General features: G+C 32.8%; 1 protein-coding gene across 1 annotated transcript; it reads left to right on the forward strand.

The window, feature by feature from the left end:
* Nucleotides 1–2,279: 2,279 nt before the first annotated feature.
* On the forward strand, nucleotides 2,280–19,359 carry LOC143229428 (glutathione S-transferase 1-like). Its single transcript, XM_076461737.1, has 5 exons — nucleotides 2,280–2,649; nucleotides 13,975–14,033; nucleotides 17,163–17,304; nucleotides 17,748–17,915; nucleotides 19,109–19,359. The coding sequence occupies exons 1-5, from the start codon at nucleotides 2,452–2,454 to the stop codon at nucleotides 19,235–19,237; spliced, it is 696 nt and encodes a 231-aa protein (XP_076317852.1). The 5' UTR covers nucleotides 2,280–2,451; the 3' UTR covers nucleotides 19,238–19,359.
* Nucleotides 19,360–25,656: the final 6,297 nt, after the last annotated feature.

A 25,656-nucleotide genomic window follows, 5' to 3' on the forward strand; every position in this document is an offset into this window, starting at 1 on the left:
AAGTTGTCCAAAATATCAGGCTGTTTTAGGGTTAGTACAAACTGTTGAAATTGGTTTAGACTGCACCGAGGAAGAACATGGTGATTTATTCATGGTAATAAAGACTATATTAAGTGGTTTGACCTCAAATGTTCATAGTCGTGCAGGGTTTCACCAAATAAGGTAAAATATGCCATTTGACCTGCTCCACACATAGGAAACATAATATGCCTAATGATTTTCATAGGTAATGGTAAAAACATAATCAGTTTGACGTAACTGAAATATTTTTATGTTTATGATTCTAACTTGGTTAAGTGAAACCACAAATTTTTATTTATTTCAGTCAATTAAAAGACGTGATGTTTTAATAGTTTTTTGTGGTTTTTGGTTAAAGTTTATTTGACTTTCTAGGTTCTCATGAATTAGAAGTCTTGACTCGATGTTTCCCCAGCACTTATTTCTGACCTACTAAAATTTTACCAAACATCTTTCTGTGAGCTGCAATGGTGTGAGTGTAGAAGTAAGTATACTAAGCTCCACACAATAAAGTTTTGCTTTATATAACTTACGAATGTTTAAACTAATGAATTTCAAATCCGTTTTTGTAAAGATCAAATGTATATGAGTAACTGTATTTTTTGTGTTAAAGGATATAAGTGTCATTTGAGAAACAGATGTCAAAGGGCATTTTGCATGTATTTATACATTCTAGGAATCCTGCGTTAAGGGATATTATTAGCGTATTTTATGTTACAAGTTTTTTTTAATGTCTACATTGTCTCCTACCTCCGCCTCCTGGTGGTTCACAATTTGTATGGAGAGTCATGGAATCTGGGATTGTTTAGGTGTAACTCTACAACTCTGTTGTATCAAATTGAGTTGTGGCTAATATTTTGCTCTGGCACTAAATGTAAAATGTAGGATGGCCTAAAAATATAAATGGGATATTTCTATATCATAAATTAAACCACTTTATAACTTATGTTAATTTTAAGAGGCTTCTGCACTTAGATTTAAAGTTATAAACAATTAGAGTGTGCCCAACCTCGTACTCTCTAATCTTTTAAAAAAAAACGGTTCTTAGAAAGGTCACTTTCTCTATTTGTATGATTTCTGGATAACTCTTTAAATGAATCTCGGAGAAACGTCTGGTAAGCTATTCATTTGCGACGACAGAGAAGACAGAATTTATAGTGCCCTATTATCGTTAATCGTGATATGGACGACATTACATTTTGAAAAGTTCTGATAGTCGTATAATTATAAATAGTACTAACTGAGATTAGTTCTTGAACGGAATTACCTGGCATTCATTTCATAGTCTTTATTACAATTTTACTTAATATTTATTAGTCGGTTTTGCCCTATGAAATGTTTTTGTTTATACTAAAATAGAGTAAGAGTATCCATACATTCACGTTGTCCATCTTAAAATTCAAGAGCTTCAACTTACGTTTTGGTACTTTAAGGAAAATATGTATTATTGTTTCTCATGAAATATTTTATGTCTAGTACTTTTAATTTTTGTTGCGTATGATTTGTCCAGAGTCTTCCATCGTAGTCTTAATTAACAAATCTGTTACCTGTGTATACATGAAAATACCAGATTAGTTACTTTTGAATACAATAAAAATACTAATTTTTCAATAAAGATTAAGAAAAACCAACAATGACATAAACACTTAGTCCTAATGGTAAAATAATTTAACGTTGTTTAATTAAATATCTGTACATAGTTTCAGGTTGTTGCGTTATAATCACAAAGGATTCTGCCCAAAAATGTATTTAGAAGATTTAAATTTTAAGAATAGTTTTCAGAAATGTTTTAACGTTAATGTTAATGAAAATAACTAAATAATAAATCAGTACTATTTATTGAATTATAATTTATTCCCAGATAATAATACACAAAACCCCATGCGTGTGTATGTAATAACTGCATACAGTATTATCGAAAGTTTCAACAAACAACAGTTAAAAGGATTTTTTAATGAAACAGGTCATATTTGTTACACAATAAGAAAAATAATTTAAGCAATCGGGCAAGCATCGTCAAAATAACCAGATTATTTAAGTTACCAATTTAAACTTATTTCAACCACGTAGCAACAAGTGTGAATGTAAGAAGCCAGTTTAAATGTAATAGAATTATTCTATGCATGTACATTTAAAACTATTACTCAAAGTAACCCTTAAACACGATTGTTGTAGGCTATAAACTTTCTCAGTGACTTCGAATAGAAATCGCTGAAAGCGAAGGCCGAACCATAAAACGTCATTTCCGGTCGCATAACATACGGTAGGTTCCAGGTACTGGTTAGCTCAATGCGCAACAGGAATGAACATAAAATAAACTCCCCATATCAACCTGCAGAGCAAGGTGGATGACATAACACCACGTCTACTAGACAGTAAACTGTCGACAAGGCGCATTTAAGAAACTGAATAGAAAAATATTACGACGCTGTTATGCCATTTGATTGTCTCTCTTGCCTACGAAAACCCAACAGCACTGTACCCATGGGTGATGCAATTGATTTTTATTATTGGACTGTCAGTTCACCTTCTCGGGCAGTATTAATGACTGCTAAGGAACTTGGCATTAACTTAAACCTCATCAAAGTGGATTTGATGACAGAAGAACATTTGAAGCCAGAATTTGTCAAGGTTTGTGACTTTATAGAAACTGTCGTGGTAAGGTAAAATAAACGTAACGAATCTTTATTAGTTCTACAATTTGCACGCTGAAAATGCTTTAATTTCACAAATAGTTCAACTATTATTTTTTGGAAAACGATATTTAGGTGTTTTCGGTTGTTTCTGTGCAAACCAAATATAGCATGCTAATTATGAACTATACATATATTTTTATTGCTTGTTTTTTAAGCCCAAAGTTACAAAATATTCTATACGCCCTATGCCCATTACAGTAGCCAAACTATAACTTTTTGCAATATAAGACATAAAGATTATAACTGAACAAATTATACATCTAACAGGAAGGTTTTGATCTACTTTTAACGTCTACAAATATATAAAGTCACATATTATTGAGTTATCTGACAGAAAAATAGTCGTAATATTACACCAGTTATTTGTAAATGACAGAAAACTTATTCCACGGTTCGATAACTGGTGCTTTTCTCATGTAAAAAAAGACGTCCTTGATATCAACCAACAAAAGTAAATTTCCTTACTTATAAACGTGCCAGCAATAACAGGTTGGTGTAAGTTTATAAATAGCTCCAAGAATATATTAATATCACCTTGTTAATATAATATAAAGTCTAAATGTTAAGTGAATCACATTTTACTGAAATTCTCCTTTATGTTTTTTTACCGTCACTATATACACATCTAATACAAGTTCTTTTATCAAAAGAAGTCAAAATGATATGTAATTTCCTTCGTTGCTAGTATTGAGAATCGTTAGTCATGTACAGTGGAAAAAACTTAGCAAAAAACTGGGAAATATTTCATCTCTAATCCATCTTATTCCTGCCCTAGAAAGTGCTTTATGGCTACAAGTCTACTATGGAAGAAACACCGTGAAAATTATACATGTTAGACCGTAATTCTAGCCCAGCAAATTTTATTTCAAATAATTAATAACAAAAAGTACAGTGGTGAGTGCAATTATTTGAGCACGTGCATGTAGCCGTTAAAGGTAGTTTGTGTTCTCTACGTGAAAATGTCGACCTATTTTTTTCTGTCACCTGATTCAAATACGACCTCAAAAAGTTGGTTTGCCTGAAGTGTGTCGAATGGAAACAAGAAAGCAAACGGAGGAGTTGCTGAAGACTATTTAGCGACTTATTTCAGCCACAATTTAATACAATATGAGGACACTTCTAATGTAAGGTGCTAGATTTACCAGTATAATTCACGTCTGTTCGTTCGCAAGATATATTTTTCGTCTGATTCTCACTGCTCTTTCGTGCTTAACCAGCCTGATGTTTACGAAAACTTAATACTCAGAGACCAGTGCAGATTGCTTAAACAAGTAATACATAAATCAAATTCGAGCAGTTCAATATCCCTACTGATATATTATACAAGACTGCTGTGTGTGTGTGTGTGTATTTTCTTAAAGCAAAACCATATCGGACTATCTGCTGTGTCCATCGAGGGGAATTAAACCACGGGTTTCAGCATCGTAGATTCAAAGACGTACCACTGTGGGGAACGGCAAGACAAGTATCTTAAATTAAGATACTTCTGTGATTTCACTATTAACCTGAAAATGTATAAAATCTGTTTTTAAGGGTAAAGTTGTAAAATTAGTTAAACTAGATTTATCTATATATATTAAAATCGTCACTTTTCGTATTCAGAAGAGTTTCTTTGTTTTCGGATATTCACCCTAAGCTTTCTGTAGTAAACAGCCCCGATTTTGAACTGATAGTCTAGGAGAAAAAACAGAAAACTTTAGGACTATTCTAATCGAATAGCAGGATTTGACTGTACTCTTATAACCTAACTACGCTCCAATGTGCGGAGAGCAATTTGTTTAGGCAAAAGAACGCGAACCATAGATCCTTAAATATACAAACAGCATGTTCACTGGAAGACTACACCTGAGCTATGTTCAAAAGAAAACTAACGAAATCATTGTATTCAGTACACTGCACTGTTAATATTTTTGAAGTTATCACTCGTGTGGTTCGGCAGTGGGGTCGATAAAGCTGAGTCGATAGGTGTTATTCTTTGGAACATAAGTTTTATGTTATTTAATTTTCTGTGAGTGTAATACAAGTTTGCATTGATTTTGTTCTGAACATAGCATCCAAATATATATAAGTTTGTAATATGATGTCTAACCTAACCAACTTCCTCCGACTAAAACTTAACCTGGCCTCGCATCTCTTGAGTAGAAACTAAAGCTTTGTCGAAGTTTCTAAAATCATAAAGACAGAAAATCATTTCTTGTGTTATCCTTCCGTATAAACATAAGTAAAATGTTAAATAAAACAGTATTTATCTAAGATTCATTGATAGCGGTTAGGTTGCCACCTTTTACGTATTTCAAAGAGCTATTCCTTAGTTATATTTAAAGCACAGTGTTATGTATTTTTTTATCTAGGGTGCATCAGTGCTGTCATTTCTAAACCTTAGTTTCAAACTTAACGAAATTTCTAACCATTATCAAACATCAACTGCATCATTAATCAACTTATAAATAATTATGCTTAGTATAAAATGCTAAATCTTAGTTATTCTGTCTGAGATTTTTTTTACGACACTGTGATCTTTATCAGCTTCATCAATATTATATTTGATAATTTATTTCGGTTTCAAGTAAATCCACATCAAAACTAGTCAAATAAAAATAGGGCGTTCGACTCATAATCTTAGGGTCGCAGGTTCGAATCCCTATGGCACCAAACATGTTCGTCCTTTCAGCTGTGGGAACGTTATAATGTGACTTCAATCCCACCATTCGTTGGTAAAAAAGTATCCCAAGAGTTGGAGGTGGTTGGTGATGACTAGCTGCTTTCCTTCTAATCTTACACTACTAAAGTAGGGAAGGTTAACGCAGATAACCCTCGTGTAGCTGCGCACAAAATTCAATACAAAGAAACAAACATGAAAATTGAGTTTTCTTATGTATTCCACGAACTCAAAACTAACTTGATAAATGTTCCAAACAGTCTGAAGAAAACCATCGCTGTCAGGAATATACATTCTTAACTGGACAACTCCCCCCTTCACGAAACATCAATAACGCAAACAAAAATCCCTGTATACGGATCCAACGGCTTGATGCTAATATAATTTTCATTACTTATAACCTAACCTTTTTTTATAGTTAATTACATTATTGTTTCTTTCATAAAGCTGGGGTATATTTAAAAGTGTCAGCTTAATAAGATATTATTTGTTATAAGATATTAACATTGTTCCTTTTGTTTAGTTTCTATTAAATGTTTGATGATTTTTTCCTTTCATTAATAATACAATATGGTCTCTTTTATGAATGTTTTGATAATAACAAGCACGTTCCAGGATCTTTAAAGTCGTGCAAATAACGTTTAAGATTTGGTTTTAGTTTGGCTGTTGTTAAGCGCAAAGCTACACAGTACGATGTAAGTGCTCTTATCCAACACAAGTATCGCATAAAAAATATTTTAATGTCGTAAGTCTATAGACTTGTAAGCGGCTGAGCTAGTAAATACCAATGCTTAGGATCAAAGGAAATACAGCTTTCATCAAACATAAACTTACAGTAAGTCAGTAAACCTTGTTAGTGATTAAGCTATTAAGACCGACCCTTAGGACGAAAGGAAATACAGTCTTCGTCGAACATAGACCTACAGCAAGTCGGTAAGCCTACACGACACTATTGCTTTTTAGATTACAAGACAGGGAAAACAGATGCACAAAACATTCGATCGTTGATAACTGATTCTCTAAATTAACTTGACTCATATCTCGTGTTAACAAACGAAAGTCAACAGTAATAAACAGTAAAAATATAATATTTTTATTAAAACGTAGTATACTAGCACAGTTACCTAAACTAGTAGCTCTGGCAAAGAAACTGTTCCGAGTAGCTTATTAAATATTACGTATATTGTCCGATTGAATATACATTTATCTAAACCTTACAACTGACTTGAAAAATGAGCTGATGGCGTATTGTATACACAAAACTGGACTAGAGTTATTGTTGTACCTCTGAATCAAGAATTCGATACCGCAAAGCGAGAGCACGTTGATTTACTAAAGATATTTTTACTCAAAATAGCTGGCTTTCAGGTTTTAAAGATAATTTTGAATTCTGAGGAGGAACCCATACACGTGATCGGTGAACTAGTGACTCCTGTTGGAGTGTGGCTGCAAGCTAAAACAAAAGTAATGTTCAGCAAATACTGATTACAGCTGAGATCCATAAGTTTATAGTGTGGTTTGGTATGACATTATTGCTGTTACTTGTTTTATAGGATTAAAAGTAAGCGATGTTTTAATTTGTACAAAAAAATGATAATATACTGTGTTACTTAACAAAGTGAGAATCTTTGTGCTGTGTTACTTAGCACATGTAAGAAATTCTTATATTTTTAGAAACTGCTACCTAAGTTATTGTTTAAAATTAGGAAACAATTTCAATAACAAATGACTCTATAGCTAATCAATAATTAGTTAGTAACAATGTATTCAGACAACATATACCCAAAACATTTTTGATTTACTCATTTATTGTATTATTTAGATAAATTAACCTATTTATAATTGATGCTATATTTATCAGAATGTTACTTGATAAAATATAATCTTACTTCAATTGAAATCTAAGATTTAGGTAAATCCTTCAGACAATTGTTCTATTTACTAAAGAATATTTTTTTATGTACCACGTGAATTATTTAACTAAAGTGGTTACTAAAAATAGTTCTGAATTGAATTATGCTATATTATGATGGCTACAAATAAATAGATCCAACATTAAAAATTTACACTTTATGTTCTATTAAGTCGGATACTAAAGGAATACAACCAAGATTAAAAACTAACAGTATGTTCTATTGAGATGGCTATTGAGAAATAAGACCAAGATTAAAAACTAACACTATGTTCTATTCAGAAAGTTACTAAGAAATAAGACCAAGATAAAAAAAACTTACTTTACATTTTAAAAAGAAATGCAATGTTACAAAAAAAACTCCAGATCTACTCCTAATAACTATGATATCGACTATACACCAGTAAAATCTTTTGAGGCAAATACAAATAAATAGTAACTTATATATGAATATACAAAAGCCTTAAAATGTGAAATAAAAGCTATTGTTTTATTCGATGCAGGATATGTCAAACCGTAGGATATTTGCTCTCGTGTAACAGATATTTTCCTTGTGAAACGTCATAACCGTAACACGTCCTGATATCTCCAATTCCATCGCAGATAAAGTTGGTCACGTGACCCGTCTGAGGCAACGCCCATTAACTAATAAGCATGTCGCTCTTACATATACATGTTTTTTAAATACATCACAAAACATTGTGAAAACCTACTATGTAGCAAAGTGTGACGTGTTAACGTGTTAAAATGATATCTAGCACATTTTGTAGAAGGTTCTTTTGTTTGTTTCTTACTTGTAATCTTGAATAATAATTTACTGATTTGTTTGCTTCATAATTTCGCAAAAGAACTACATAAGGGCTATCTGTACATAAACGTTCCTGATTATTAACTGATAAGCTAGAAAAAAATATTGCCGGTCAACAGAACTCACCGCCAACCCTTAGGCTAATTTTGTCTGATTGAATAGCGAGGTTTGACCATCATTCTTTTGCGCACAGACAAGCCGTCCCAAATGGCTGAGCTCGTTTTGCAACAACAGTTCCAGATTACATGGTCTACGCGAATGAAATAGTGTCTAGAAGTGATGTCACGATGAAACCTGTGAAAAATACAATTAATATACAAACCTATTGATGAAAAATACAAAAATATATGTGCGTAGAAAATGGAACATGAGCGGATATTACACCTATATATTGTGTTCTAAACCTGTATTAAAACTGGCAAAATTTCCTTTTATAGTCTTCTCATTTAAGTTTTTTTTTTTTTAATTTGCTAAATCTACTACATAGAATGTAATTGGTAACTTTTCTAAACATGCTTGTTTCTCAATGTTTTTAACTAATAAATTTGCCGAAGTCCACAATAAATGGCTTACTTGGAAGTTTGGTAAAAACAGACAAATTTAGTTTCAAGCTATGAAGTTGAAAAAATTTGATTTGTGGACATTTCTTGACATCTAAGACGTCGATTGATTTATTTGCTCTATGTGTTTGTACGGTTCATAGATGTACGTTTATAAGCTTAGTTTCTTTTGTTTTGAATTTTGCGCGAAGCTACACGATGGCTACCTTCGTTAGCCGTTTCTAATTTAGTGTAAGACAAGAGGGAAGACAGCTAGTCATCAACACCCACCGTCAACTATTGGGTTATTCTTTTACCAACGAATAGTGGGATTGACCGTCACATAATAACGCACCCACGGCTGAAAGGACGAATATGTTTGGTGTGACGGGAATTCGAACCTGCGACCCTCAGATTACGAGTCGAGTGCCTTAACCACCTGGCCATGCCGGGTCCCTTTAGAAAGAGCTACAGCATATAGTTAAGTATAGAACCCGAATAACTTCGAGTTCGCCTGCCAAATTTGGTCTTTCAATCTCCAGATATGAGGGAAGAGTTGGCTGGGTATATATACAATCTGACTTAATAATATATTAATAATTTGTACTTTTAAGTCTGAGTGTGTTTGACGTTTTCAGGTCCGGTCAGTAGATAATAAAAAAAACCATTTTTTTTAAGGGTCAACTATGTTTAGAAATAATTAAAGTCGGGCTCGGATCTGTCCAGTTCATCAATGGTCTATATAAATGTGGTTTGTACTTAAATGTAGAATATAGACATCACCCACTTGTCAATTAATATTACAGTTTTTTGTTCCTTATTTAAACATTGTCGCCTTTTTTAAATATTAATTTTACTAAAGTTTTGTAAATATAGTCTTGACTAACCTCAAATTGTAAATTTCTCTATTTAAAGTAAATAATTTTGTCGTCATATTCTACGCCATCTTGCTAATTCTTGGGCTAAAAACCGTATAATTATGTTCGTTACAAAATAACGTAATTTTCATATAATTACGACACTTCCTAAGGATTCTGAGTTGAAAAGTACTTCCTATAACGTCAAACTTCCTAGTTTCTCTAGTCTCAATGTAATTCAGCCTGCGTGACCTAATGGTTGATGTGCTGAGCTTCGGATAGCAAGGTGTGAGATTCAAGCCGTGATATACAGCTGAATGTATTTTGCAATTTTAGCTTTGAGAACATCTAATTGTAACCCCCAATCCCGTCGCTCGGCTAAAGGGTGCAATGTTCAAGTCGAGTACTTTAAGCTGGTTGGTTTCCCTCCTTTCGGTAAGTTGTTCTGTATGTTCTGAAAACAGGTACAAGTTTGGAATTTGAAAAGAATAGCAATTGTTTGTCTTAAAACAATGAAAGATTTGGAATGATAATTTGTAGTTCAATAGTATTCGAAATTTAGTTTGGCTGTTTGAGAAAATAATTTTAAAACTACATACCTGATTTAAAAAAAATATTCTCTTATTAAAATAACCTAAAAAAACAAAGTGATATTCTAGAACTGTAATTTGCGAGAAGGTGATAGTATTTGAGAATCTAGTTTTCTAGAGGCGTATTAGTGACGTTTATTCTAAATAGTTAAATTACTATATTGTTCATATTTATATACAGTCTCAAACATGGTGGCTTCTCATTTTTGCAAGGTTTTGAAGGTTAATATGCGACCACATTCATCAGAGCGAGTCGATGTCATTTTTATCCTAGACGATATACAGCCAACAAGAGATATTTTACAATGTCATTCTTCTACATCTACACTTGAGAACAGAGGACATTTAGAACTAATCTTTTATTTATCATGTGTTTATGATTTTTCTTTTTAAACACTTGTAAAGTGCCAGCCTTCGCTACTGCTAAAAACAAATCCTTTCATAAACTAATCATTTATTAGTTTATGATAATAAATAAATATTCAACATAAATAAGGAAAGGCAAAAGCTTAATAAGAGAGTGGTTATACAATTTCAAATATGTCATCAACACTTTAGACACAGCTAAGCAACTAGAATAGAGACTGAAAAAAAAAAAAAAACTTCAATGGCATGTTATTTCAAACTTGCTTCGCAAATAATAATTAGTATTCCCATAACTAGTAAGAAATGGCTCATCCTCAAAGTCATTTTGACGTTGCAGTATTAGCAATAGTATATCTGTTTACAAAACCTTTATGATTACATATAAAAAATTGTGTAAACATATAGGAAGTATTATAACAATCAATCGTATGCGTGGTGAAAATATGAAAGTTTTAATATACGTACAAAGAACTTTTCATTGTCACTTTGTTAAAGAAAGAAAATAATTTCCTTGTTCTGTCCATAAAATTGTTTTAAAAACAGCATATTTTTATAGAAAAATAATCAAATACCCATTTTTCACTGAGGTAAACACAGTGCGGTTGTGCCCTTTGTTTAATCTGTACAGTTTCTTTATAGTGCGACGGAAATAGTGAAGATGGACTACAAATCCGCTAAATCATGATAGTAACTTGATTCTATACATTTGATTTGATACTAAAAGTTTCAAATCAAATACAACTGGGAAGAGTTCAGAAATGTATTTCTCTTCTCCCGGCACTTTATAATAGATGGTTTAGTAATAACTTCACAAAAAACAAACAAACGTCTCGATGTGGGGGTCACACAAGCAAAAGAAATCGATAGTATCGCGTAGTTATGTAGTAGCACAGAACTAACAGGTGTGGGTCTCCAGGTCCATTACTCAGAATTTTGATGTGGGAGGAAGACGGAAGTACCCCACAAAAGACCTATTTACACTACTCGGACGCCGAATATTGTATCCGGGTAGTGCCTAAGCTATGTACTTGAAACAAGAAGAAAGATACATATGTGTTTAACACACTATATGTTAATTATTATACATGTAATAAGACGGCTGGTAGGCGCGCCATGTTTCGAGTGTTACTGCTAATGTTGGAAAATGCGTTGTCAAAGTGTCTCATGTACTGGCAATCTGATAGTATTTTTGGTCAATCTTAAAATGCGAATTTGGAGACTGGATAGAATCTTTAGAGAATCGAAATAGATGGATGAGGTATATCTGAGGAGACGTAAAACTAATCAGACGGCATTACATTGTAAAGCTTCGAGTTTTCTGATTAGGTTAGTAGATATATTGCATATCACCATATATCCATATTTATTTAATGGTCTAATGAAAGTTTTGTATCAGTTTATCCCATAAGTAATGTACGAAAATTTAATACAGAAGGTGCATCATCATTTCTGTCTTTGTAGAAGGCTTTAATGATTAAGATATGTAGTAGGACATGTATAAAAATGTTTAGACAAATAAAATAAACTTAGCCAACTCCACTTTTTCAGATCATTAATCACATAAACCCGTATGAAGATGGATGTGTTTGAGGAGCACATTAGGCTTATAAACTGGCTAAAACACAACCCAAAATGGATATCCACCTTAGGAAAGTATTGTAAAGCGTTTGGTGGGATATTGTTGGTGCAATACACTTTCAGTGCTGTCACTCAATGTAACGATTACATCAGCGTTCTATTGTCAACAGCTAGAGCGTTTGAATGTTGCATTGAAAGAAAAGAGGCCTGCTTTAATCAATCGTAAAGGTGTTGTGTTACACCAGGATAACGCACGGCCCCATACAGCAAGGATCAAATCTGCAAAGAATGAAGAGCTAGACTGGTAAAAACTTCCATATCCTTCTTATTCTCCAGACCTTACCCCATCTGATTATCATCTATTCCGAAGTTTGCAGAACTATCTTGATGGAAAAGACATTGGAACACATGAAGATGTCAAAACTAGCCTCTCTACATTCATTTCCTCAAAATCGCAAGAACTGTATAGAAATGACATTTGGAAGCTTGTGGATCGTTCGCAGGAAGTAGCTAATAATAATAGAATATACATTATTGATTAAGTAACATTAGAAGAGTGTGAAATTTTTCTCTTTTTCTGAACCTAAAATCGGATATTACTTAAGGGATGACCTGATATATAGAAATAATAATAGAAACCGAGCCTTCCTACCTTGTTTAGATTTCGAGGCTGGTCATACAGCAAACGGGTCAATTGGAAACTAGGTTTTAAAACAACCAATGAAAACTTTAAAAAAACTTTGTGACTCATGAGGAACACAAGAATACCACAGCGATCAAGGGCCGGTACAAATTTAATGATTATGATATTTTTGTTGTTTCTTGCTTGTTTGTCTTTAATTAACCACAAAGCTACACAATGGACTATTTGTGCTTTACCAACCACGCGTATCGAAACCCGGTTTCTAGCATTGTAAGTCAGCAGACATACCGCTATGCCACTGAAGAGCTTTCAGTATTTCTATGTGCATAAATAATTAAAAGTGATTTTCATTAAATGAGTTGCAATGATTGGTCAAAAAATGCTATGGCTTGTCTTAGCTTGGTTTAGAGATTATTTCAGGGTTTTATATTTTGAAAAACAGTTAGGTGTTTGCAGCTACTAAATACTAACGACTTAAATTCATGTATTAATGAAATGAAACACCTAATGTAAATACATATTTTACTGTTTCCTGTCTTTGTATAATTACCACCGTCTTTCTCCTCATTATTAACTGCGAGCGGCTATTGTACGAAATGATTTCACAATCACAATTATCCGTGTTAAACCCATTGTTATTACCGATTTATCTAGCGTTCAAATAGCTTGGAGTCAAAATAACAAACAGTTGTTATTCTCTCTGTACTACAGAAATGAAGCAATAGATATTCCTGGTTATATTTTAGCATGTAGATTGTACTATAGCAATATAGTTTTTTTTAATGTACAATGTACTATAGCGGTATAGTATTTGTAATGTAGATTGTACTACAGCAATGCATCAGAGTGTCTCCGCTTGTTCTTAAAAGTGCTATAAACTACATACATTAACTTAATACTTTTGCACATCATGGAGCTTTTCTTGTCAATTTCTTAATAGTTTAAATTGGTTTTATTTTTTACTCATAAAAATCGTTTTTCTGTTTAAAACACGCGATTTTACGCTCTTTTTGTTTTCAGCTAACATAAGAAACCATTTTCGTATATTATTAACTGTGTAGTATTGATTTCGCTTAATTGCATAATGTATATTAAAAATAATTATTATAAACGTATATTTCTCGAGGAAACGACTCTTAAGTATTCTGTTTAATTCACGTTCTACAAATCTATCTCTTTATTATTACATGATAGAAATAAATTGACGTTCTAAATTTCAAATTGTGTGATATATGTGTGTGTGTGAAGGTAATAACCAGGTTATAGGACACATAAAATTAATTTAACCATTTTATTTATTTTCTTCAGATTAATTTCATGCACACTCTCCCAACAATCGTTGATAATGGATTAACCTTGTGGGAAAGGTGAGTATATAAATGTTTATATACCTTGTTTATATTTACCCTGTGGAAAAGGTGAGTATATACATGTTTATATACCCTGTTTATATTTACCCTGTGGGAAAGGTGAGTATATACATGTTTATATACCCTGTTTATATTTACCCTGTGGGAAAGGTGAGTATGTACATATTTATATACCCTGTTTATATTTATCCTGTGGGAAAGGTAAGTATATACATGTTTATATACCCTGTTTATATTTACCCTGTGGGAAAGGTGAGTATATACATATTTATATACCCTGTTTATATTTATCCTGTGGGAAAGGTGAGTATATACATGTTTATATACCCTGTTTATATTTACCCTGTGGGAAAGGTGAGTATATACATATTTATATACCCTGTTTATATTTATCCTGTGGGAAAGGTGAGTATATACATGTTTATATACCCTGTTTATATTTACCCTGTGGGAAAGGTGAGTATATACATATTTATATACCCTGTTTATATTTATCCTGTGGGAAAGGTGAGTATATACATGTTTATATACCCTGTTTATATTTACCCTGTGGGAAAGGTGAGTATATACATGTTTATATACCCTGTTTATATTTGCCCTGTGGGGAAGGTGAGTATATACATATTTATATACCCTGTTTATATTTACCCTGTGGGGAAGGTGAGTATATACATATTTATATACCCTGTTTATATTTACCCTGTGGGAAAGGTGAGTATATACATGTTTATATACCCTGTGGGAAAGGTGAGTATATACATGTTTATATACTCTGTTTATATTTATCCTGTGAGAAAGGTGAGTATATAAATGTTTATATACCCTGTTTATATTTACCCTGTGGGAAAGGTGAGTATATACATGTTTATATACCCTGTTTATATTTACCCTGTGGGAAAGGTGAGTATATACATATTTATATACCCTGTTTATATTTACCCTGTGGGAAAGGTGAGTATATACATGTTTATATACACTGTTTATATTTACCCTGTGGAAAAGGTGAGTATATAAATATTCATATACATATATAGAGTATTAATATTCAATCTTCAAGTAAAATACAAAAAAATCAAAGAAAGGACTGCGTTAAAAACAGCAAATCCAAACCTGTGACTAACGATAATTTCTTATAAACAAAAACAAGTTTATATGTTTATATTTATAGAGATAGATACCATATCAAGGATTGGGTACGTTATATTAAAACAATTCTGAATATGCAAATCAGTAAGTCACCTGACAACCTCGGTTAATATAAAGTTGTGGTGAAACGCGATATATTATGAATGTGTTTTTAGATTGTTTGGAATTCGTAGGTAGTATGATGGCACCAAAACGTTGATCACTTTTGAAGGGATATGTAACAATTCTTTCAGGCGCAAAATATTCACACTGAGATTATTACGATATGTTTAGAAAATTAATTTATAATTTTTAAAACACAGTTAGTGCTAATTCTTAGTTGTTTTATAAAAACAATAGTATTTGGGATCGACTTGGGAAACTTGGACCATCTAGAAAGAGATCTGCAACAAGTCGTACCCCAACCGTATTAAAAGATGTGAAGCGTCTTGTAACAGGTAAGACTCCATAAACGCAAAGGTCATGGCAAACATTACCTTGAAAGTCATGTATAAACAAGCTGCTTCCACAAAATATTTATTCAAACGTTGCATGCCTTAACCAGCTGTCACCGAACAAAGTGTCTGTGGATTTCTGTACAATCTTACTGTTGAAGTAGGCACAGGAAAACTGTTGTTCTTGTGCGCTTTACAGATCACGGAAATTAAGCGCGCAGAGAAGAAATATGTGTTTTGGACATTATAACCTTAGAATATTGTAATATTGCAATGTAAATTACGTTGCGGAGCTATTTTCACATTATACACTTTTCACCAAGAGTATAGCCAAACCTAGCGTAGTGAACTGTAATGGCGTTTTGAGGCTCCAAAATCTTTTCCATTTAACGTACTAAACTTCTGTATATATATGCATATATTACTTTGATCTTCTATTAACACACATTTTCCAAGAGAACTTGAGAGTACGAAAGATTCTTCTGGCCTAGTGGTCAGTAAAACTTTATTCAAAAACGAACTTTAATGTCCAGCAAAACTAAGATAGTGATCGCAGTTTTTATATGAGTATTACGAAACGTTTATTGTGTATCTCTGAAGTGCGTATATCAAGAATATTTATCTTTCTTGTTCAGATGATGAGTTCTCATTTGCGGATGGTGATCATCTGAATCACACACATATTTTCTTAGAGAGGTGGCAGTCCAAGGACACTAGAAAACTATATTAATTTTATACATTTCTATCTAAGTGATTGGAAGTAATTAAAAACAAAACGTTCTTGTCAGAACATTTATTTTTATGAACTTCTAGAAATGTCCATAATAGGTAGGTGAAAGCCACTGTATGAAACCAAATGGTTTTGAGAAACTTGGGAAATATATCAATTTGTTTGGTTGGTTGGATGGAATTAAATACAAACTATACAATGGACTCTCTGTGCTCTGCCTGTCACGGGTAGTGAAACATAGTCTCTAACTATATGAATCTGCAGACATTCAGCTGTGCCACTGGGGCGACAAGAAAATGAATAAAAAACAAAATGTATTACACTTATTATTTGTAAAACAAAATCGAAAAGTTTTAATTAATAAAATGTTTTTATTAAAAGCTTGGTTATTTAGAGCCAAAAACTGTTTATATGTATATTCCAGTGCAATTTCTCTAAAAGATCTGACTCAATATGGTTGAAGAACATAAATCAAATGTAACAACCTTTTTCTCAAATCTTTTACAACAGTTTCGATTAAAAACGTTACGAAAATACACCATATCTAATTTCTAGTACTCAGGATCTAAGTTTTCATACATTTGTATTCATTTCTGTGGCACTCAATCGACAAACTTTTGTGTCAGAGACATTGATAAAGTTTAAGAACAAAACTTGTACATTGCCCTCCTTAAATAATTTTACCAGGCTTAAGTATTACTATAATTGCACACAACCATTACTTATATCATAATAGAATCATAAGTTACATTATAATGCAACTAGGATTTAGTGAGTTAAATAATATAACACAATAATATTTATTTTTCTTTACAGCCGCGCAATTATGCTTTACCTATACCAGAAATTCGCAAAATCTGATCGATTGTATCCATGTGATCCCCAAAGGAGGGCGCTGGTTGACAGGATGTTATATTTTGACATGGGAACGCTCTACAGTGCTGCCCATGATCTGGTGGTACGCATATACGCTATTACACTTAGTTAACAATATACGTATGTCATTTGTTCAAAACTTTAGATTATTGAATTAACAGTCTATAAGTTAGGAATATGAAATACTTATAAACCTGCAAATAGCTCTAAAATTACTTTTTTTTTTTAATATAAGCTGATTAGTAAAATCATAAGCCTAGTATATATCATTTAGATATGTATATATATATTATGTTACAAATTACCTGGAAACAAGTTCATTAAAAGTTACAAACTTCAGGCTTGGTCATTTTGTATCTGTAAAAAGTAAAACTGCTGATAATTGCAGTGACACAATGTATGTTCACATGACTTAAAGATTTCTGTTTAATATCGACTTGGGATGTAATGGATCTACTTTCATGAATGTTCGTCAACCATTAATTGATGAGACTAAATACGCCTTTTATTATTCTGTTTATGAAGTTTCCGAAGCTGCTGGGTCAACTGACTGAAATCGATACTGATCAAGAGAACAAGCTCAAAGAAGCACTTGGATATTTCGAACAATTCATCGGAGACAATAAATACGTGGCGGGAAACTCTCTGACGTTGGCGGATCTGTCCGTACTTGGTAGTCTTACTGTCTTGGATGTAAGTTCTTAAGTGACGTCATAAGACTCATTAAATGTTTTCTCGATTTACCAGAGAAACAACTAATTGCATGAGTAAAGTAAAATAGCCTTTACTTGGTATTTACAATATGAAGACCACTTTGTTTACACATAGGTAAATATCTAAGGTTATTCGTTGGTAAAAGAGTAGCCCAAGAGTTGGCGGTGGGTGGTGATGACTAGCTGCCTTCCCTCTAGTCTTACACTGATAAATTAGGGACGGCTAGCACAGACAGCCCTTGAGTAGCTTTGTGCGAAATTCCAAAACAAATAAACAAAAATATCTAAGGCTGGGGTGAAAATTTTTCTATGAAAAAGCGATTCACTAGCTTTGAGCTGAAAATCTTATACAGCTTAAAGTGCTTAGTCTATTGATTGGTATTGTGACCCAAATCTTGGACCCTTATGATCAGTAGATCAACTTGCTGTTACTAGACCACATTCGACCTGACGAGATTTGATTACTTTAAATATGTGTATAACATTGAGAATAGTAATTTAACTTACTGTACTAATAAAAGTATAATGTGAAATAGCGAACTAACTTTTCACTCATACTATATATATAATCACTTGAACAATTAACACTTCTCAGACCACCTTATTTTTTATAATTCATAGTTTCTAGCACATTTTAATCACAAAAAAGTATGTATTATAAATATTAAAAAAGTAACATTTTCATTAATTTTGCTCCTAAGTGAGACATAATCGTAAATTAAATCTTTGCTTTTTCACCCCCTGAAGAATATATGTATTCCATGGTTATAAAATGAAGATTGAAGTTCAATGCTCAGGCCTGAATATTCAAAATTAATTTTTCTCAGGAGTATGTATGTCTATTGAGGAACAGGGTCAGGAGCTTAGCTCTTCCTTCTTTGTCATTCAAGAGGTTTTAATGATTTAAGTTTTGTATGCATGATTAGAAGCATGAAGTATTAACAATCATACACATGTATTTACACTAAATGTAGATGTATTTGTGCTACAAGTACAAACGTGAATTTCAAGTAAATCGAGTGTAAACTTGTTTGTTTCATTTTACCTGTGAGTATTTATTATGAACTTGTATTAAATATCACAGTTTAAACACAGATAATATACAATATTACGAAGATAAAACATGTGCTTTTCACATTAAATCGATTTTTTTCTCATGTTTTAATTTTTCAGCTTATAGATTACAAAATCGAAGGTTTTCCGAAGATTCAGAGTTGGTTAGAGCGCATGGAGAGAGAGCTCCCTTATTACAATGAAGTCAACAAAGACCCCATCGAGGAGTTCAAAGCTTCACGGAAGTAATGAATGCAGTGTCCGATTATTTTCATACCCTTTAAGCCACCTGTTGGAAGTTATATCAATTGCTTAATTATTGTATATGAAATACCATAGAGAAATTCAATACACTCCATTTTATTACTTTACGAATGGATTACTATCATCTTCTGAGATAAAATCTCTAAACTTTCTCTCAAAATCACTGCCAAAATTATCTGCATAGCTGAAAAAAAATCTTTAACTGACACCAGAATACACGCATAAACATAGTGAGCTAGAACGCTTCATAAATGAATATTATTTCGCATATTTTGTTATAGAAATAGCTGTTTCAGTAAAACAACAGATGACGTTACTAACTGGTGTGATTTGGTGGTATATAGTTTATGAATGAGTGTTTTTGGTAATGTAATGTGATGTCGTAAACATTCTTCTATTGTTTTTTTTGTCTATTATCAACTTATAATTGTTTTAAAATATATACAAAAGGATCTCAAATATGAAAATTAAAGATGTGTTCTCAGGACCGAAGAGACTAAAATTTAAACAATAATTTGTGAATCATTTGTCACAGTTGGAACAATATTGTTTACACTCACAAAATTATAAAGTCTGGTGTATATAACACGTTGTTTTTTTTTCTTTGTAATTTTCAAAGTACATTTTGAGAAGCCATTAAGTTGAAGGAAACAGAAATAGGTAAACTGACGAATAAATTGTCTTAAATATTAAATACAAGTATGGCCTGGTGGTTTGGGCGTTCGACTCGCAAGCAATGTGTCATGGGATTGATACCTGTAGCAGAAAATATTCGTTCTTTCTCTCATGCAAACGGTTTATGACGCAATTTGTCCTACATTTCGCTGTACCAAAACTGGCTCTAGGTTTGGCGGTGTTTGATGTCGGCCGGTTGCTTTTTCTGTAGTGAGCAATTCAAAATTAGGTAAGGAAGCAAATAACAACTGTAATAGCTTAACCATGAAACAAACAAATACACATTATTTATTTAAAATCAGAATTTATAATTTATTGGCCTAAAACAATTCCGGTAACAGCTTACACAAAACTTTTAGCCCTTTTAATTTTATCACATACCCATATATAATTAGCTCAAAAAAAGCTACAAAAAAATGTCTTGGTATCTGTTCATTAGCTCGTGATTTTTTAAAGATTACAATAAAGACTCCTTACTTACTTCAAAACTTTGTTAATACTTAATTCAATAATGTTGTTTACCACATTATCTACATATCTCGTTTAATTTCGAATAATCTTTCGACTTTACTTATTATTACGTAATAATAACTTTATCAACTATTAGTCTTTTGAAAGCATTACACATTTCTCCAACTAGTAAAACACATATAAATCACATGTTACTAGATTATTAAAAATAAAGGCAACTGTAAGGTATTTTGTGAAAGTACTAAGTTTCTCAATTTTGAATTTCGTTATTTTTATAATATTTTATTAAGCGAAGTCAAGATAGATGACGTCACTTTAGCTACTGATAAATATCTTTTTAGTTGAATTTTAATACATTACTGAGAAGCAAATTTATTTATTTACGCCTACTTACCTATAGCTTAACAAATACTTTAAAAAAAAACAATGCTGGTCTTGAAATAGCAGAAAACTTTCTTCTTTTACTGAATTGTGGGCCCTACATGGCTAAGCGTGTTAAGACGTCCGACTTGTAATCCGAGGGTCGTGGGTTCAAATCCCGCTCGCACCAAAAATGCTCGCCCTTTCAGTCGTGGGGGCGTTATAATGTAACGGTCAATCCCACTATTCGTTGGCAAAAGAGTAGCCCAAGAGTTGGCGGTGGGTGGTGATGACTAGCTACCTTCCCTCTAGTCTTACACTGCTAAATTAGAGACGGCTAGCGCAGATAGCCCTCGAGTAGATTTGCGCGAAATTCAAAACAAACAAACAAATACTGAATTGTGAAACTTTTATTCAGCGAGACCAATATTTCAAGCATTAAAACATGTGACTAATTATTTATATATTACGCAAACAATACATTCCCCTCAGTAAAGATTACACTGGAAAACAAAATATTTGCTTCCAGAAAAAATTCTGATGATTCGTGATTATTTGATGGTGTTGATTTAAAAAATGCTATCAGAATTTGTCCGTCACCTCTAGATATTGAGTTATCTGAGTATTTTATCAGAAATCAAATCAGTACATTAGATTTATGCTGAGAAATCAAGTCTGCTTTATCTGTCTAACTGGTAAAAAAACATAGATTTTTGATAAATTCAAACATTGAATTTGTTGTATTAGTGTAAAATTACAAATATATTGTTCATATCTTTTATTTTTTCTTGATATAATTGTAGCCAAATGCACCACTTTTGATTCATTCTCAAGCTCATCTACTCCGACTGGGAATCACGAAATATTCACCTGTCTAGTTTGCAAGAACATTTTGCAAGAAGTCCCTTGACTGAGCAAAAGAGGGGCAGAATCAGTCGCCTCTCTCACTATAGATCCTCGTCCAAACATGCCAAAGTCCGTATGTTAGAATATTATGCCGACGATTTTTCTTTTCCTCTAATCTTTTCGTCGTGAGACCCGCCTGACTTTGACTTCTTCCTTCCTCTTCCAGAAATGACTTCAGGATCATTCTCAATATCTCATTATCGTACGTATTAACTAAAACCTGTAAGACACAACTCCGTCCCAATCCGTTCAATTATGGGGCGAAAGAGGATTTAAAAATATACAAACACCCCAAATGTCAAAAGGTACATATCACAAATTTGTGATCTGAACGATTTTTCATCTAAACATCTCAGTTCCTGTTACAATTGTGAAAAATATATTACAGTTTTACGAAAGAAAAACATCACACACACACAAGATAAAAGTAGCTTTGTACCACTATTTTAAGTATAAAATAAGTGACCAGGAAAAACAATGGGCACAACATGTGTGGGTACAGTTTGCACATCTGGCTTAACAAAGAAACTTAGTAAAAAGAAAGCAAATATGCCATTTGCAGTTCTCAGGACATGGTGTTAGTCCAAAGATTATCTAACTTACTGTTGTTTTTTGCATGACTTACATTTCTGGATACTCAGGCAAAACTATTTGTTTGTTTTGTTTTTGAATTTCACACAAAGCTACTCGAGCGCTATCTGTGCTAGCCGTCCCTAATTTTGCAGTGTAAGACTAGAGGGAAGGCAGATAGTCATCACTACCCACCGCCAACTCTTAAGCTACTCTTTTACCAACGAATAGTGGGACTGATCGTACATTATAACGCCCCCACGGTTGGGAGGGCGAGCATGTTTGGCGCGACGCGGGCGCAAACTCCGGATTACGAGTCGCACGCCTTACGCGCTTGGCCATCAGGCAAAACTAAACAATTCATTAAATATCCAGATATTGAAGCTGCAATGAAATCGTTTTCTCATGGAGATGATCTTTCAGTGTCACATCTACCAGTTAATTGGGAAACAGAAGAGATATTCTCAGAAGAAGTCAATAAGTAATCTTCATCTAGCATTTCTATTCCTGTGGTACCTTAACATAAACTACCTCATCTGATCACACAACAAAAGCTAAGTCATCTGATTTACGACATTCCTCTATCAAAGTAGCACGGGGAACTTCCTGACTCTCACTTATAGCAGTGGGATTGACTAGCTTCATGAGTAACAGTTTTATTTAACCAATGTCATCATCAAAGTCTTGATTCTCACTACAGCATGTACAATACTTTGTGTTCCAGTACAAATGTTGGTGTACTAATGGAAGAATAATATACTAAATATTACCATTGAGATGGAGAGTTTTATATTGATTCAGCTAAAGTTAGTCTTAAAACTGTAGTTTTGCACAATAGAAAAACTAAGCCATTGATTCACGATAAACTTATCAAATCATGCACATTATGCTTGAAACAATCAAATATGATTACTATAGGTGGAACATATGTAGTGATCTGAACGTTATTGCATTTCTGCTAGGTCTGTAGAGAGGGGTATACCAAATATTGTTGTTTTTTGTGTCTGTGGAACAACCAATAGGATACAAATCATTTCAAAAACAAAGAATAGTCAGTGAGAGAAAATTATATATCAGAGAAACAGAATATCGAGAGTCAACCTTTCGGGAATTTTCAAAATGTGTTTCTGTCCCAACTTTTTATTAAGCTGGATTTGATGTAGAATTTTGAAAAAGGAATGAACAAAGATGAAAATGGTTTCAAATATTTATCTGACAAGTTTCCAAAAATTAATAAAGCAAAAATGAAAGGTTATCTTTATTTTACAATATTTTTAGAACGAGACCCAAAACTCGAGCGCTTTCGTATAGTTGACCATTCTTCTTCTGGAAGAATAAAGGGTAATGTTTAATGAATGTGATTTCGATGTCACGTAAACTGGATGTTCGATATGAGTTGGCCTTGAGAATTAACCAATCATAATCCAGAGTTGTTTATGTCAGGTTTAATTTTGTGTCAAAGGAGTGTGTATGGTTCATAATAGTTATAAGAAATGTTGACTAACTTCTATAAAGGTAAAATCAAAATAAACAATGAAAATAAAATTAAAAGTGAATAACGGCAAAAATCAGTGGGAAATAGATAGCAGGCTTCTTTGTTGGATCACAGATTTGGAAAGTGCTGATGGATGGTGATTTTGAAACAGTACTCAACCAGAAATAATTTGCTGCTTGGAAGACATTCAGAATGATTGTCAAAAGTTTCTTTTGAAACCACAGAGATGAAAACTATGATGTAATTATTGATTATATGCTCGATAATTACAGGAACATGAGGTCTAAGATGTCACTAAAGATGCATTACTTACACTCCCACTTAGACTTCTTTCCAAACGATCTAGGTTCAGTGATAGATGAGCATGGAGAGTACTTCCATCAAGATATTTTTACAATGAAATAGTAATGATAGAATACAGTCCTGCGATGACGGGAGATTACTATTGTTTTTACAGCGTGAAACTGAGAACATAAACAAAAAATACAACAAGTTAAACAAATATTTTGTAATAAATAATAATGTCATGATAAAATTTTTAAACTGAATTCATGGCAAGTACATAATGTTATTACATTTGTGGTGTTTTAAACTGGTATTGCTACTGAGTATTGTTTTTGAACATTCGTAAATGCAATTTTCAATTAATAAATACAGTTATTAAATAAAAAGTTGTTTTCACGATACATATAAGGATTTTAAAAATAAATCTATCATAAGTCGATAACTAAATGTGATAATAAATGTTCAACACGACTCTTAAAACCAACATCGTCAAATTACTCAAAAACATTTGCATGTGTTTCTAATAATAAATATATTTTTTGCTGCCCAATGTTAATTAAAGGTGTTCTTCGTGAAACTCCTCTAAAAATTACACCTCTGCATTTTCAACTCACAAAACTAAATAAAAAATGTCCTTTCCGTAGGTACAAGTTGCGATTATAATAATAGAAACCTTTAAAACTACTAACCGCAAATATTTTTGAAAGTATTAAGATACAATGAAAATCAGCGATAAACTATATAAGCATCCTACACGTATTTATAAATGTTCAAAACATAGTCGAGGACTTAGAATTTCTATGACAGGAAAGTCCACTTTACTTTGTCCTTTAGTGGCTTAGAGGTATGCCTGCGGATGGTATGCTTTGGACATACCGCTAAAAATATGAATTACGATACTCGTGGTGGGCAAAGCACAAATAGATCACTCAATAACTTTGTCTTAACTACAAACAAGCTAATAAGCTCTTTTACTTAATAGAACGAAAAATGAACGAAAATAACTTGGGATCGCAGGAACATCCAAAAAGAGACCTGCAACACGTTGTACCCTAGCAGTGGTAGGCAAACTGCGGAGACTTGTTACAAGTGAAAAAAAATACACACAAATAAAAGTACGCAACATAATTAAGGATAATCCCTGTTTCAAAAAGTGGCACAAAATGACATATATGTCCAACCATCGCATATCTTAAACAGATAAAAACTAAAGGATATTAATGTTATTTCAGATAAAAACATTCCATGAAATGCCCATGCTATAGCGTTTGTTATCAAACTGTAGATAATAATTCAGATTTTCTTACTATATATTATTTAATATTTAATTTAATAGTTGATATTAAAAGTTGGCCCGGCATGGCCGAGCGCGTTAAGGCATGCGCTCGTAATCCGAGGGTCGCAGATTCGAATCCTCATCGCACCAAACATGCTCGCCCTTTCAGCCGTGGGGGCGTTATAATGATACGGTCAATCCCACTATTTGTAGGTAAAAGAGTAGCCCAAAAGTTGACGGTAGGTAGTGATGACTAGCTGCTTTCCTTCTAGTCTTACACTGCTAAATTAGGGACGGCTAGTGCAGATAGCCCTCGTGGAGCTTTGCGCGAAATTCAAAAGAAACCAAGCCATTTTGGAAACGGTC

The sequence above is a fragment of the Tachypleus tridentatus genome, chromosome 10 (genome assembly GCF_004210375.1).
Source record: "Tachypleus tridentatus isolate NWPU-2018 chromosome 10, ASM421037v1, whole genome shotgun sequence".
NCBI lineage: Eukaryota > Metazoa > Arthropoda > Merostomata > Xiphosura > Limulidae > Tachypleus > Tachypleus tridentatus.

Bases quoted from the DNA above. Each gene is read 5' to 3' on its own strand.
- LOC143229428 (XM_076461737.1), top strand. From the start codon at position 2,452: ATGCCATTTGATTGTCTCTCTTGCCTACGAAAACCCAACAGCACTGTA. The intron at 2,650-13,974 runs GTTTGTGACTTT...TATTTTCTTCAG, and splicing joins TGAAGCCAGAATTTGTCAAG to ATTAATTTCATGCACACTCT. The intron at 17,916-19,108 runs GTAAGTTCTTAA...TTAATTTTTCAG, and splicing joins GTAGTCTTACTGTCTTGGAT to CTTATAGATTACAAAATCGA.